A 12,660-nucleotide genomic window follows, 5' to 3' on the forward strand; every position below is an offset into this window, starting at 1 on the left:
GAGTCTTGGTTCCCTTCTCAGTGGGGAGCCTGCTTCTCTCTCTCCCACTTCCCCTGCTTGTGCTTTCTCACTTTCTCTCTGTCAAGTAAATATATAAAATCTTCAAAAAAAGAGTCTGGGGCTGCTGATACTCTATAAATGTATGCTAATAGAAAGTATATATTTTACCTTTAATATGTATGTTTTAATTAGGTTTTCAGCACTTTTTAATTAGGTTTTCAGCACTTTTTAAAAAGTCTAAATCATCATGAGTGTGAGGACTGCTAGTATATTTGTGTGGGAGTTTTAAGTGTGCTAGGTGTTGATTGGGATTTTGAATATGGTCATGCCTACTGCATGTCAGGTTTTATTGTGAGGGTTATAGGTAATAAATAAATGCAAGGCACATTAAAAAAGTGGGGGCACCTGGGTGGCTCAGTGGGTTAAGCCTCTGCTTTCAGCTCAGGTCATGATCTCAGGGTCCTGGGATCGAGTCCCACATCGGGCTCTCTGCTCCGCAGGGAGTCTGTTTCCTCCTCTCTCTCTCTGCCTGCCTCTCTGTCCACTTGTGATCTCTGTCTGTCAAATAAATTAAAAAAAAAAAAAAAAAAGTGGCTGCTCAGTAAATACTATTATTCCCACCTGAAACACTCATTTCAGCAAGGCTTGGCTGTCAAGTGTACCAAACAGACTGGAAGGTGGCAGAATTTGGAGACAGAAAGGGTTTGGTGGATGTTGAGAATCTGTGCAAGATGGTTCATCTAGAAAGGGGAGCACAGGGATCACAAGTCCAGATTCGACAAGGGCTCAAGTCTGAGTTCTGAAGATCAGCCCAAGCAGAAGAGATCAGGTAGGAATCTGGGACCATTTCAGAGCAGCACAGGGTTGAGAGCCAGCTTCCTCCAGTAGCCAGGCTGGCAGTTGGAGTTGGACATAGAACTGTTAGCCTTGTAGCATTTTTCTTCTTTTTCCTTTTTTCAACTACCCCACTGCACTCTAATATTCCAGACGTAATTTTTTTTTTTTTTTTAAGATTTTATTTATTTGACAGATCAAGAGAGCACAAGCAGCAGAGGGAGAAGAAGCAGGCTCCTGGGCTCCATCCCAGGACCCTGGGATCATGACCTGAGCCAAAGGCAGATGCTTAACCAACTGAGCTGCCCAAGCGCCCCTCCAGACATAATTTAATCTGGAAACACATTTTATATATATAAAAATATTTTACAATAGTATGTGTTATGTTACTTCAGGTAACTTATGCAAGTTTTATAAGCAAATAACTTAAAGTCTCCCATAGTTTCAGAAGACTATTTTCAGATGTGATCTATATTAAAGCATTTGTATTCATAAGGTTTGAAATACGAAACTGTATCCCAGATTTTGCTAAGATACTTGGTTTTATTTATAATCCTTTTCATTGTATCACATTTTGAGAAAAATTTTCCCTGAATTCTTTATTTTTAAATATCTAAAATCTCCTGTTACTACATTTCTTTCCTAGGTTAGAGCTCACGGGTTTTGTGGAGAATCAATCAAGAGCTTTGATGAAATGGTCAGAGCAGCTGGGTTTCAAGAGAAATTAGGATTCGTCCTTTCACCTTTGTGATTGGCAGTGGAAAACTAGGCATTTTATTTGGATTGAAATCCTTGGGATGGTTGCGTTTGTTTCTGCATCTACTTGAAAAAGCTGAATATGCGGGCCCTTTTTCTCTCCCTATTTTCAGTTTTATTGAGATCCCTTTGGATGATTTACCCATACTGTTAGTGATTAAGTTACATGATTATATTTTTTATATACTTTTAAGAAATGTATTATTGTGTATTTTGAATTTTTTACATGTTAATACCTTTTTCTTTGTAGAAAAATTTTGACTGGACCAAGACTTCAAGTATCAAAAAATACAATAGACTTTTGACTAATTTCAGTGGTATTTTTTGCAGACAGATATTGGAGGGGGGATTACATCTGTATCTAGAAGCCATAAGCATTAAATATAGGCAAGTGCCTGTTGCTAATTTTGGGAGATTATCAAGGTAGTGGTAATATTATTGCCACAAAAATCTGTATTTATTGAAGAATTGGCACATACATAGCAAAAATTGAGAAGAGAGAATGTTTAATGCAAAGAGTAGTGTTAATGTGCTATGGCACAGGAATCATATAGCACAGTGGTTCTCAGACTCTGATAGCAGAACCTTTAGATTCTTAAATTATTCATGACCCCAAAGAGCCTTTCTTTGTATTGGTTGCATCAAGTATAGAGAGAAAATCTGGCCTCATACATATGTGAAGCTGGAAGGGGGGATATTTTAATAATCTTTTTAGGTAATTATGAATATACTTTGTTACTACATTAAAACTCAAGAAGTGGTAATCTTGGGGCGCCTGGGTGGCTCAGTGGGTTAAGCCGCTGCTTTCGGCTCGGGTCATGATCTCAGGGTCCTGGGATCGAGTCCCGCGTCGGGCTCTCTGCTCAGCGGGGAACCTGCTTCCTCCTCTCTCTCTGCCTGCCTCTCTGCCTGCTTGTGATCTCTGTCTGTCAAATAAATAAATAAAATTAAAAAAAAAAAAAAGAAGTGGTAATCTTTCAAAAATTAATTATAATTTAAAATTTGAAACCACAACATTAACACTTTTTATACTCAAGTTATTGTACCTTTAATCCTTTACCATGGATGATTTTTTTTTTTTAAGATTTTAATTATCTGACAGAGATCACAAGTAGGCAGAGAGGCAGGCAGAGAGAGGGGGTAGCAGGCTCCCCACTGAGCAGAGAGCCCAATGCGAGGCTTGACCCCAGGACCCCGAGAGCATGACCTGAGCCTGAAGGCAGAGGCTCAACCCACTGAGCCACCCAGGTGCCCCCCCATGGATGACTTTGTGACATAATGCATTGGTTCTCTCAGTTGTGCAGATCTTCTAAATGTTACACATTTCATTATATGGTATCAAAGAATCATGTTTGTTAATATCACCACTAATTTTACCAGGAGAGTTTTAAGTAGGGAAGCTAAGTTCACAGTGGCAAGTCAACTATTTCAGAATTCTAATTTTTGCTTGAAAACTCAAATATTTATCATTGACTACATAAGACATCATTCATGTTCCGTGAAATAGCAGGCTCACTTCATTAATTTTCAAGAAAATGTATGCTGGATACCCATGTCTGCTTAAATGGCTCCCTCAACTTGTTATTCAGGTAATTGTAAAATTTTCCTTAAGACAATCATTGTACTTCAGTTTACAGATAGAAGTGTTTTGTGTGTATTTCCCATTTCTTTACACAGTATTGAAAAGACATGCTCAAGGGTTGGGATTTCTTACTATTAATCATTTTTTTGCATCAAGGACATTCTTAGAGAAACTGCCTTTCCCCCCCCTTTCCATGAGCGTGCAGTAGCGAATAACTCTTTTGGTTCCACTGCCTTGATTCATGCTAAGGCAGTAGGTTAACTACCATTGCTTTTGCATCATCAATGAGAACTAATGATAAAACTTTACCAAGCTGAAGGAAAATACCTTCTCACTGAAAATCAGTGGGGGAATGCCTACAATTTCTCTGTGGTAATTTCTTTGTCTTAAGTATTTTGTTATGGTAGAGAAATTGAACAGAAACCTCAATTGGCATTATATTTGGATTCTTACTGGCAACCAGAAGCCTTGACATGTGAAGAGTCTTAGTAGATGTTTCTCTTGACTTTATAGGGGAAGTTAGAGATTTGACCTTCTAGCCCATTATTACCAGTCTTTCGGTCTTGTAGAGCTATTGAAGAGCAGTTAATGGTTGGAGAACTCACACTTCTCAATTTCAAAACTGGTTACAAAGCTGCAATAATCAAAATAACATGCTGTTAGTGTAAGGACAGACACATAGATCATGGAATAGAATTGAGAATCCAGAAACAAACATCCACATTTGTATCACTTGATTTTTTTTTTTTTTTAGATTTATGTATGTATTAAAGAGAAAGAGAGTGCATGCAAGTGGGGCAGTAGAGGGAGAGAGAGAACCTCAAGCAGACTCCTTGCTGAGTATGGGGGCCCAACTTAGGACTTGATTTCCTGACCCTGGGATCATGACCTGAACGAAAATGAAGAGTAAGACTTTCAACTGACTGAGCCACCTGCATGCCCCAGTATCATTTGCTTTTTCAAAATACATAATTTGGTTTAAATTGGGACAGTTCAATGGGGGAAAGAATAGTCTTTTCAAACTGGATATCCCTATGCAAAAAAATGAACTTAGGCCCCTTCCCCACACCATTCAAAAAATTTAACTCAAAATTAACCATTAGGTCTAAATATCAGAGCTAAAACTGTAAAACTTTTACGGAAATACAGGTAAATCTTTGGATTGTCCTTGGATTAGACAAAGCCTTCTTAGGTATGAGATGAAAAAGCACAAGAAAATAATTTGGACTCCTTCAAAATTAAAAATGTTTGTGTTTCTAAGGACACCAGCATTATGAAAGTGAAGAGAACCCACTGAATGGGAAAAATTTGCAGTCTTATCTGACAAGAAACTTATGTTTGGGTATAAAAGGAACTCTTACAAGTTAATAATAAAGCAGTAATTCATTTAGAGAATGGGCAAAGAATCTGAATAGGCACTTAAAGGTAGGCAAATGGTCTAATCATGTGAAAAAGTGCTCAGCATCATTAGCTGTCAGGGAAATGCAAATCAAAACTACAGTGAGTCACTACTTCGCACCCAATGGATGGCTCTGATTAAAAAAGTCAACAAATGTTGGTCATAACATGGAGAATTTGGAACCCTGATAGATTGCTGTTGAGAATATAAAGTGGTACACTTTGGAAAATAGTCTGGTTAAACTGTTAACCTCAAAAAGTTAAACATAGAATTAAACATATGACCTAGCAGTTCTTCACCTAGATACATACTCAGGTATGTCTACACAGAAGTACATGAGTGTTGATAGCACCATTATTTGTAATAGCTAAAAAATGGCAACAGCCCAGATGTCCAGCAGTTGATGAATAGATACTGTGTGGTAGATCCATAGGGTAGATTGTTACTCAGTGACAGAAAGGACAAAGTACTGTCATCTGCTACAACATGGGTGAACCTTGACAGCATGTCAAGTGAAAGAAGCCAGACACAAAGCCTATGTATATGAAATGTCCAGGATGGACAAATCTGTGGAAACAGATTGGATTAATGGTTGTGTACGGCTGGGAGGAGATGTATAGTAATTGCTTGTGGGTTTCTTTTTGGGGAGATGAAAATGTTCTAAAATTAGATTGTGATGGTTTCGTAACTCTGAATACACTAAAACCATTGAACAGCACACTTTAAGTGGATGAATTGTATTGTGTATGAATTCTGTCTCAATAAAACTATTTAATAGAGTAACTAATGACTGCCAAGCGAACATGTACCTTAAAGTTGGCATTTCTATTAAAAAATTATATATATGTATATATGTATACATATATCCTGAGTAAATACTTGAGGTCTGTATTCCAGTTTTACAAGGATAGAAAGAAAATGACCAAATTACTTACTCTTTGCTTTTCAGAAAGGAGAAGATGAATATGCCAACGTTGATGCCATTGTTGTATCAGTGGGTGTTGATGAAGAAATTGTTTATGCCAAATCAACTGCCTTACAGGTAAGGATTTATGTCAGTCTTAGCCCTGAGAGTCACTGAATCATTGACAGCACTGTTCAGCATGGTAGTCACTAGCCACATTAAAAGTTTAATTCCTCAATCCCAAGTCACAAGTACTCAGCACTGAGTGGACCAAAAAAACCAAAAAGCAAAAAACACATTCTTATATAAAAAGAATCAGTTATACTTTAAAAAAGGAACATAAAAGCGTACTGGAGAGTGCATAGAACATAAAGAGAAGTCTATAAATTGGGATTTAACCAAAAAAATCTGACAATGAATTAAGCAAAAACAGTTCTTTCTCTTTTATTTTTTTAAAGATTTTATTTCACAGGGAGAGAAGGAGGGAGCATGAGTAGGGAGAGGGGCAGAAAGAGAGAGGAAGAGGCAGATTCCGCGCTGAGTGTGGAGCTGGACACATGGCTAGGTCTGAGGACCCTGAGATCATGATCTTAGCTGAAGTCAGACACCTAACTGAGCCTCCCAGGCAGCCCAGTTCGTTAGTTTTCAGGGACTCAAGGTTTTTTCAGGTCTCTACTCTGCCATACACAGAGTCCATATCATGGTACAAAATTTGCTAGCAGAAAGAATGCAGAAAGGGAAAAAAATGGAGACCTCCTTCCCTTTATAAAGAGACTTGCTTGAAGTCCCACAGAATACTCCTACTTAAAACGTATTGGCCTGAACTTAATGGCCATACTTAGCTGCAAGAAAGGATGGGAGATAGTCTTCATGCAGAGTCTTGTGCCCAGCTGACAATCCCGTCTTTCTGAGGAAGAAGAAATGAATAATTGGTAGGTAACTGGCAATCTTTGGGGGAGCTAGAATGTGCAGTTCCCTGATTTGCTACTCTGTCCCTTGTTTTATGCATTTCTGTCCTACTAAACAACAGTATAGTTCCTATAAACACAAATTATCCAAATGCACTGATGGTCTTTATTATGGACTATGTCAAACATCAAAGTCGATAAAATAATATATTGAACTCCCACGTACCCATTTTCCAATAAATTGCCAGCTCTTGGCCAGTTTCATTTGTATCCACATCTACATTATCTTGAAGCTAATTCCAGACACCTTATTTTATAAATGTTTCTGAATAAGTACATTAATTCTTTTTTAATCTATAAATACTGTTAATCACATGTTATCTTTTCCTATAGACATGGCTCTTTGGTTATGAACTAACTGATACCATTATGGTCTTCTGTGATGACAAAATCATCTTTATGGCCAGCAAGAAAAAAGTGGAGTTTTTAAAACAGATCGCCAACACTAAGGGCAATGAGAATGCTAATGGAGCCCCTGCCATCACACTGCTGATACGGGAAAAGGTCAGAACCAATAAAGAATGTGTCATAACTGTGAAAGAATGTTTAAAAGTGATGAACAGAAATGCCCTCTAGGAATTTAAAAAGACACAGAGGAAGATTTTAGCTGACTGTGGTTGTAATTACAAAATTCTGTCGCATCTTTGTTGTGTTTGTTAGGAGAAAAAAAGGTTCACTAACCTTGTCAGTTCTGCAGCAAAACATGCAGGCTGTGAGAGTCTGTTGAACACTCACATTATCTGTCCTTTCTCGAGGACAATGTTAGCTTGTTTGTTTTCACCTTAGTACTGTCATTAGAATAAGTAACTTTTTTTTTTAAGTAATCACTTTTCATCTTGTACCTTCATTAAAATAAGTAACATCTTTTTAAGTAATCACTGCCTCCAGTGTGGGGCTCGAACTCACAGCCCTGAGATTGTCACGTGCTGTACTGACTCAGCGAGCTGGGTGCCCGTAGATTAAATAACTTTAAATATCTTTAAGGAATCTGAGATATACCTCCTTTTCAGTTTTTATCACATGTGATTTATTTTTTTTAAGGTCTGTCTGAGAGAGCATGTAAGCAGGCATACAGGCACCCGTATGTGCTTGTGCTGTGGTGAGGGAGGGGCAGAGGGAATGTGAGAGAGAGTCTTAAGCAGACTCTGAGCTGAGTGCAGAGCCTGATGCCTGACTCAGTCTCATGACCCAGAGCATGACCTGAGCCAAAACCAAGGGACAGATGCTTAACCAATTGTGCCACCCAGGTGCCCCACATGTGATCTTTTTTGTCATACTTCCTATCTGGCACTTTTTCTTTGAATATTGTTCATCTTGTGTTTTAGCTATTCATGAAAAAAAGGATAGTCTTTTTTTTTTTTTTTTTTTTAAAGATTTTTTTTTTTTTTTATTTTTTATTTGACAGAGAGAAATCACAAGTAAGCAGAGAGGCAGGCAGAGAGAGAGGAGGAAGCAGGCTCCCTGCTGAGCAGAAAGCCCGATGTGGGGCTCGAACCCAGGACCTGGGATCATGACCTGAGCCGAAGGCAGCGGCTTAACCCACTGAGCCACCCAGGCGCCCCAGGATAGTCTTTTTTTAGAAGATTTTATTTATTTGAGGGGAGGGGGAGAGAGAGAGAGCACATGCACGATAGCGGGGAGGAACAGGCAGAGGGAGAAGCAGACTTCCTGCAGAGCAGGGAGTATAATGCAGGACTTTATCCTGGGACTCCAGGATCATGAGCTGAGCCGAAGGCACTCTCCTAACCAACTGAGCCACCCAGGCGCCCAGAAAAAGAATAGTCTTATCTTACGTGGCACTTCAGTATGTAAAAATACCCAAAGAAATTTTGTGTTAACTTTTAGTGTGTTATAATCTGTCCCAAGGAAGTAGATGGGGCATGAGAAGAGAATTTATTCTTTCTGTGGTTCCAGATATTTGTCTCTGCCTATTACTAGTAGAACATAGATATCTAATTCTAAAACTAATTAACTCCTTTTTTTCTTTGTGGCACTGATAGAATGAAAGCAATAAGAGCAGCTTTGACAAAATGATTGAAGCCATTAAAGAAAGCAAGAATGGCAAGAAGATTGGAGTTTTCAGCAAAGACAAATTCCCTGGAGAGTTCATGAAGAACTGGAATGACTGCCTCAACAAAGAGGGCTTTGACAAAGTAAGAATACTCCCGGAAACAAGCTAATTGGGAGTTGGGAAGACCAAAAGTGTGACAGGTTTCCATAATAATAGTACAAAGTATTTGTTTTGGGAAAACTGTATTCCTTCACATTTCTATTTTTCATTCTGTTTGGCTGAGCAGTAAGCCAGTTTGACTTTTTAGTCAGGGGTGAGACATTGGGAAGATAGTTTAGCTATTTCAGAGAGAAACAGGAAAATCTCTTATCCAGAAAATACATTTTTTTCCTCCCTGTTGTCCTGCCTATTTTCCTTCTTCAGCCTTTACAAAATCCTTTAGAGAGGAGCATTTACATTTACATCTAAATGATTCATTAATGTAATACCTATTAGAGTACACACTGTGACCTGGTAAAGAGCTATTTTAAATATTTATTCAATCCAGAAAAAGAGTATTTCAGTATTTTGTAAACTACTGATGAATAAGTGATTTTTGAATAAATTATGAATAAATAATAATTGCTAAATAACCAGGTATCTTCACTGATGATATTCAAATTGGGAGAGATGCGTTTCTTTAGCAATTCTCTATTTACATGTTAGAAACTCTTAAACTTTGCAGATAGATATCAGTGCAGTTGTGGCCTATACCATTGCTGTAAAGGAGGATGGGGAGCTCAACCTAATGAAGAAAGCAGCTAGCATCACCTCTGAGGTCTTCAACAAATTCTTCAAGGAACGAGTCATGGAAATAGTTGATGCAGATGAGGTAAATGGAGAGGTGAAAGTCTTACTGTTTTAATGAAGGAGAAGTAAGTCCCTACCGTGCAGTGCTTTTTGGTGCATGTTCAGCTGCCTTTGAAATTAGGCCTTTGGTACATAAATTGGTGGTGTATAATTGTGCCAGCTCTTTTCTTTTCTTCCCTTTTTTTTTTTTTGAAGATTTTATTTATTTATTTGACAGAGAGAAACAGTGAGAGAGGGAACACAAGCAGAGGGGAGTGGGGGAGGGAGGAGAAGCAGGCTCAATTCCAGGACCCTGGAAACATGACCTGAGCCAGAGGCAGGCACTTAACGTCTGAGCCACCCAGGCACCCCTCTTTCTCTTCTCTCCTCTCCTTTCCCTTCCTCTCCTCTTCTCTCTCCTTCCTTCCTTCCTTCCTTTAAGATTTTTTTATTTGAGAGAGAGTGACCTCTCACGTGCGCCTGTGCATGCAGTGGGGGAGGGGCAGAGGGAGAGAGAGGGAGTCCCAAGCATTCTCTCCGCTGAGCGGGAAGCCTTTTGCTGGGCTCAGTCTCAAAACTGGAGATCTGACCTGAGCTGAAACCAAGAGTTGGACACTCAACTGAGCCATCCAGGTGCCCTGCCAGCTCTCTTTCAAAGTAACTGTAAACCTGCACTATAGTTTCTTGAGGTTATTCAGTATTTTATTTGAGAATTCCTCGTATGGCTGTGAATTTCACATTCTGTGTCAAAATCAGTTTTGCAGGCATACCACTGTGTTATCTGACATGTAAACAATTTCATAAGACTTTGTTAGCATCCTAAGTGATATCAGGATATATGTTGTCTTCAGACAATAATATCCACAAATCCAAAACTGTTAGCCACTGTTTGATGACTTTATAAATACAGTTTTATTTCTGGGCATTCTTACAGAAAGTTCGACACAGCAAACTGGCTGAATCTGTGGAAAAGGCCATTGAAGAGAAAAAATACCTAGCTGGGGCAGACCCTTCTACTGTGGAAATGTGTTACCCTCCTATCATTCAAAGTGGTGGCAACTATAATCTCAAGTTCAGTGTGGTGAGGTAAGTGTGAGAACTTCAAAATATAACAACCAGAGTATTTCAACTTCTAGCCTGTTTTTTTTCTTGGACTCATTCTGGAATTCAGAAAAGTGGAAAGAGACAGAATAACCATTAGTCTGCCTTCTACATTATTCTCTGCATTTTTTTTTCTTTTTTAAGGTTTTATTTTTAAATAATCTCTATACCCAGTGTGGGGCTCAAACTCAAAATCGGGAGATTTTAAGAGTCACATACTCCACAGACTGAGCCAGCCAGGCATCCTTACTTACTCTATTTTATTTCATATTGCTACTCATTTCTTACTTGAGCATTTGATTTTGCTTTTCCAGGTGATTAAAAATACCAAGAAAAAATGCAAATCATGTTGAGAAAAACCATTAGGATATTATTAGATATGCCATAATGTAATTCTTCTAATTTTTAAAAGTATTGTAGGGAATGCTGTTTTTCCTGGTCAGGCTGAAGGACTAATTCTTTTTTTTTTTTTTTTTTTTTTTTTAAAGATTTTATTTATTTATTTGACAGAGATCACAGGTAGGCAGTGAGGCAGGCAGAGAGAGAGAGCAGGAAGCACGTTCCCTGCTGAGCAGAGAGCCCGATGTGGGGCTCGATCCCAGGACCCTGGGATCATGACCTGAGCTGAAGGCAGAGGCTTTAACCTACTGAGCCACCCAGGTGCCCCATGAAGGGACTAATTCTTAATGAATATTGCATTTCGTAGTGGCTGGTGGATAAGTGATGCCTTACCCCTGCACTGTTAAACTGTGATAAATAGATTTTGATATATTCTTTGTCTGTTTAGGATACCACAACTCACCTTCTCTCTGAATTTTTATCCTGCGTTTTGGTCACCAATTTTACTCCCCTATAACCTGCTTTGTTTATTTAAAAACAAAAAAAAAAGTTTAGGTCCTTAGGTCCTTCTTGCTTCAGCTTTGGGATATAGCAGGAAAAGGTAGTGATTACAGGTGTTGTATGGCAGGAATACTAAGGACTTAGCTAGTTTTCATAACGAAATGCTTTCTTCCTTTGGTTTCCAGTGACAAGAATCACATGCATTTTGGGGCCATCACTTGTGCCATGGGTATTCGCTTCAAGTCTTACTGCTCCAACCTTGTTCGCACTTTGATGGTTGACCCTTCTCAGGAAGTTCAAGAAAATTACAATTTTTTGCTCCAACTTCAAGAGGAACTGCTAAAGGAATTAAGACATGGTGAGGTGCCTTAGAAAAGAAGGTTTGGAAATGATGTAACAAAAATGTTTCTAGTGTTTATGTGCATTTCTGTCCCTGAGGCTCTTGTACTAAAAATAGAATCAGTTTTTACCAACCTTGAACCATGCTACCATTCCATTCTTAAGTCTCCTTTTAGGCATGAGTAGTTACATTGGTTTTAATTGGTGTTTACAAAAAACTTCTGTGACTGGTTGGGCCTCTGTGTCCCAGATCCTCTTAAAATACCTTGGCCTTATTACTTTACTTTAGAAGGTTTTGAGAACTAATATCTCTGCAACAGAATGTATATTGCTAATTCTACATCAAATGGATATAAGGATCATAGTCTCAGAACTAATAGCAGCTCTGCTAAGCAAGCAATTGTCGACCTCAAAAGGCAGCAAAGTGCTTGACACCACACCTCTGTTGTCTTGAAATTCCATACTTCAGTTAGCTAACTGGGACTTTAAGTGTTTCACCTTTAAGCTACTCTGTAAGCCCTCCCCATCTCTTCTAGACACTCTTCCTCATGATCTCAAGTCAATCTTGAGAAATCCTATTGGAAATCATAGTCGCATGTAGCTTGGTGAGGATAAAGACCCCTTTGAGGCTACTGTATCCAGACTGTTCTGGCTTGAAATGTCTGTTCATATCCTAAATAGTGAAAAATTAAGGCCAGAGTTCTTCTAATAGTAATTTACCCCTTCAGTAGTCCTGTTTTTCAAAATGTGTATTTAATATCGTGCCATTTATCTACTCTTAAATTATTTCGTTGAGACTATCTAGCATCCCATAGTTCTCCTGAGTCAGTGATTCTTAAGTAGTATAATGACTGGGTGACTAGGTGAATTGTTTTTAAAAATGCAAATTTCTAATCCTTACCATTCCTGCAGCTGTCTTTTTTTTTTTTTTTTTCTTTTCTTTTAAGGTTTTTATTTAGGGGCACCTGAGTGGTATAGTCAGTTAAGCGTGCAACTCTTGGTTTCAGCTCAGGTCATGATCTCGGGTCATAAGCCCGGGTTGGACTCCATGTTCAGTGCAGAGTCTGCCTGAGATTCTCTCTCCCTCTTCTCTTTCTG

The 12,660-nt window shown here is 38.6% G+C and overlaps 1 protein-coding gene across 1 annotated transcript in view; it reads left to right on the forward strand.

Moving 5' to 3' along the window:
* The window catches only part of SUPT16H (SPT16 homolog, facilitates chromatin remodeling subunit), a 38,971-nt gene that overhangs the window by 7,777 nt on the left and 18,534 nt on the right, over nucleotides 1–12,660 (forward strand). Inside the window, exons 2-7 of the mRNA XM_047739270.1 lie at nucleotides 5,521–5,613; nucleotides 6,777–6,947; nucleotides 8,444–8,596; nucleotides 9,179–9,325; nucleotides 10,217–10,368; nucleotides 11,409–11,581. Coding sequence (XP_047595226.1) covers nucleotides 5,521–5,613; nucleotides 6,777–6,947; nucleotides 8,444–8,596; nucleotides 9,179–9,325; nucleotides 10,217–10,368; nucleotides 11,409–11,581 — 889 coding nt within the window. The remainder of the gene's footprint in view (nucleotides 1–5,520; nucleotides 5,614–6,776; nucleotides 6,948–8,443; nucleotides 8,597–9,178; nucleotides 9,326–10,216; nucleotides 10,369–11,408; nucleotides 11,582–12,660) is intronic.

This window comes from Lutra lutra, chromosome 7 (genome assembly GCF_902655055.1).
Source record: "Lutra lutra chromosome 7, mLutLut1.2, whole genome shotgun sequence".
Lineage (NCBI taxonomy): Eukaryota > Metazoa > Chordata > Mammalia > Carnivora > Mustelidae > Lutra > Lutra lutra.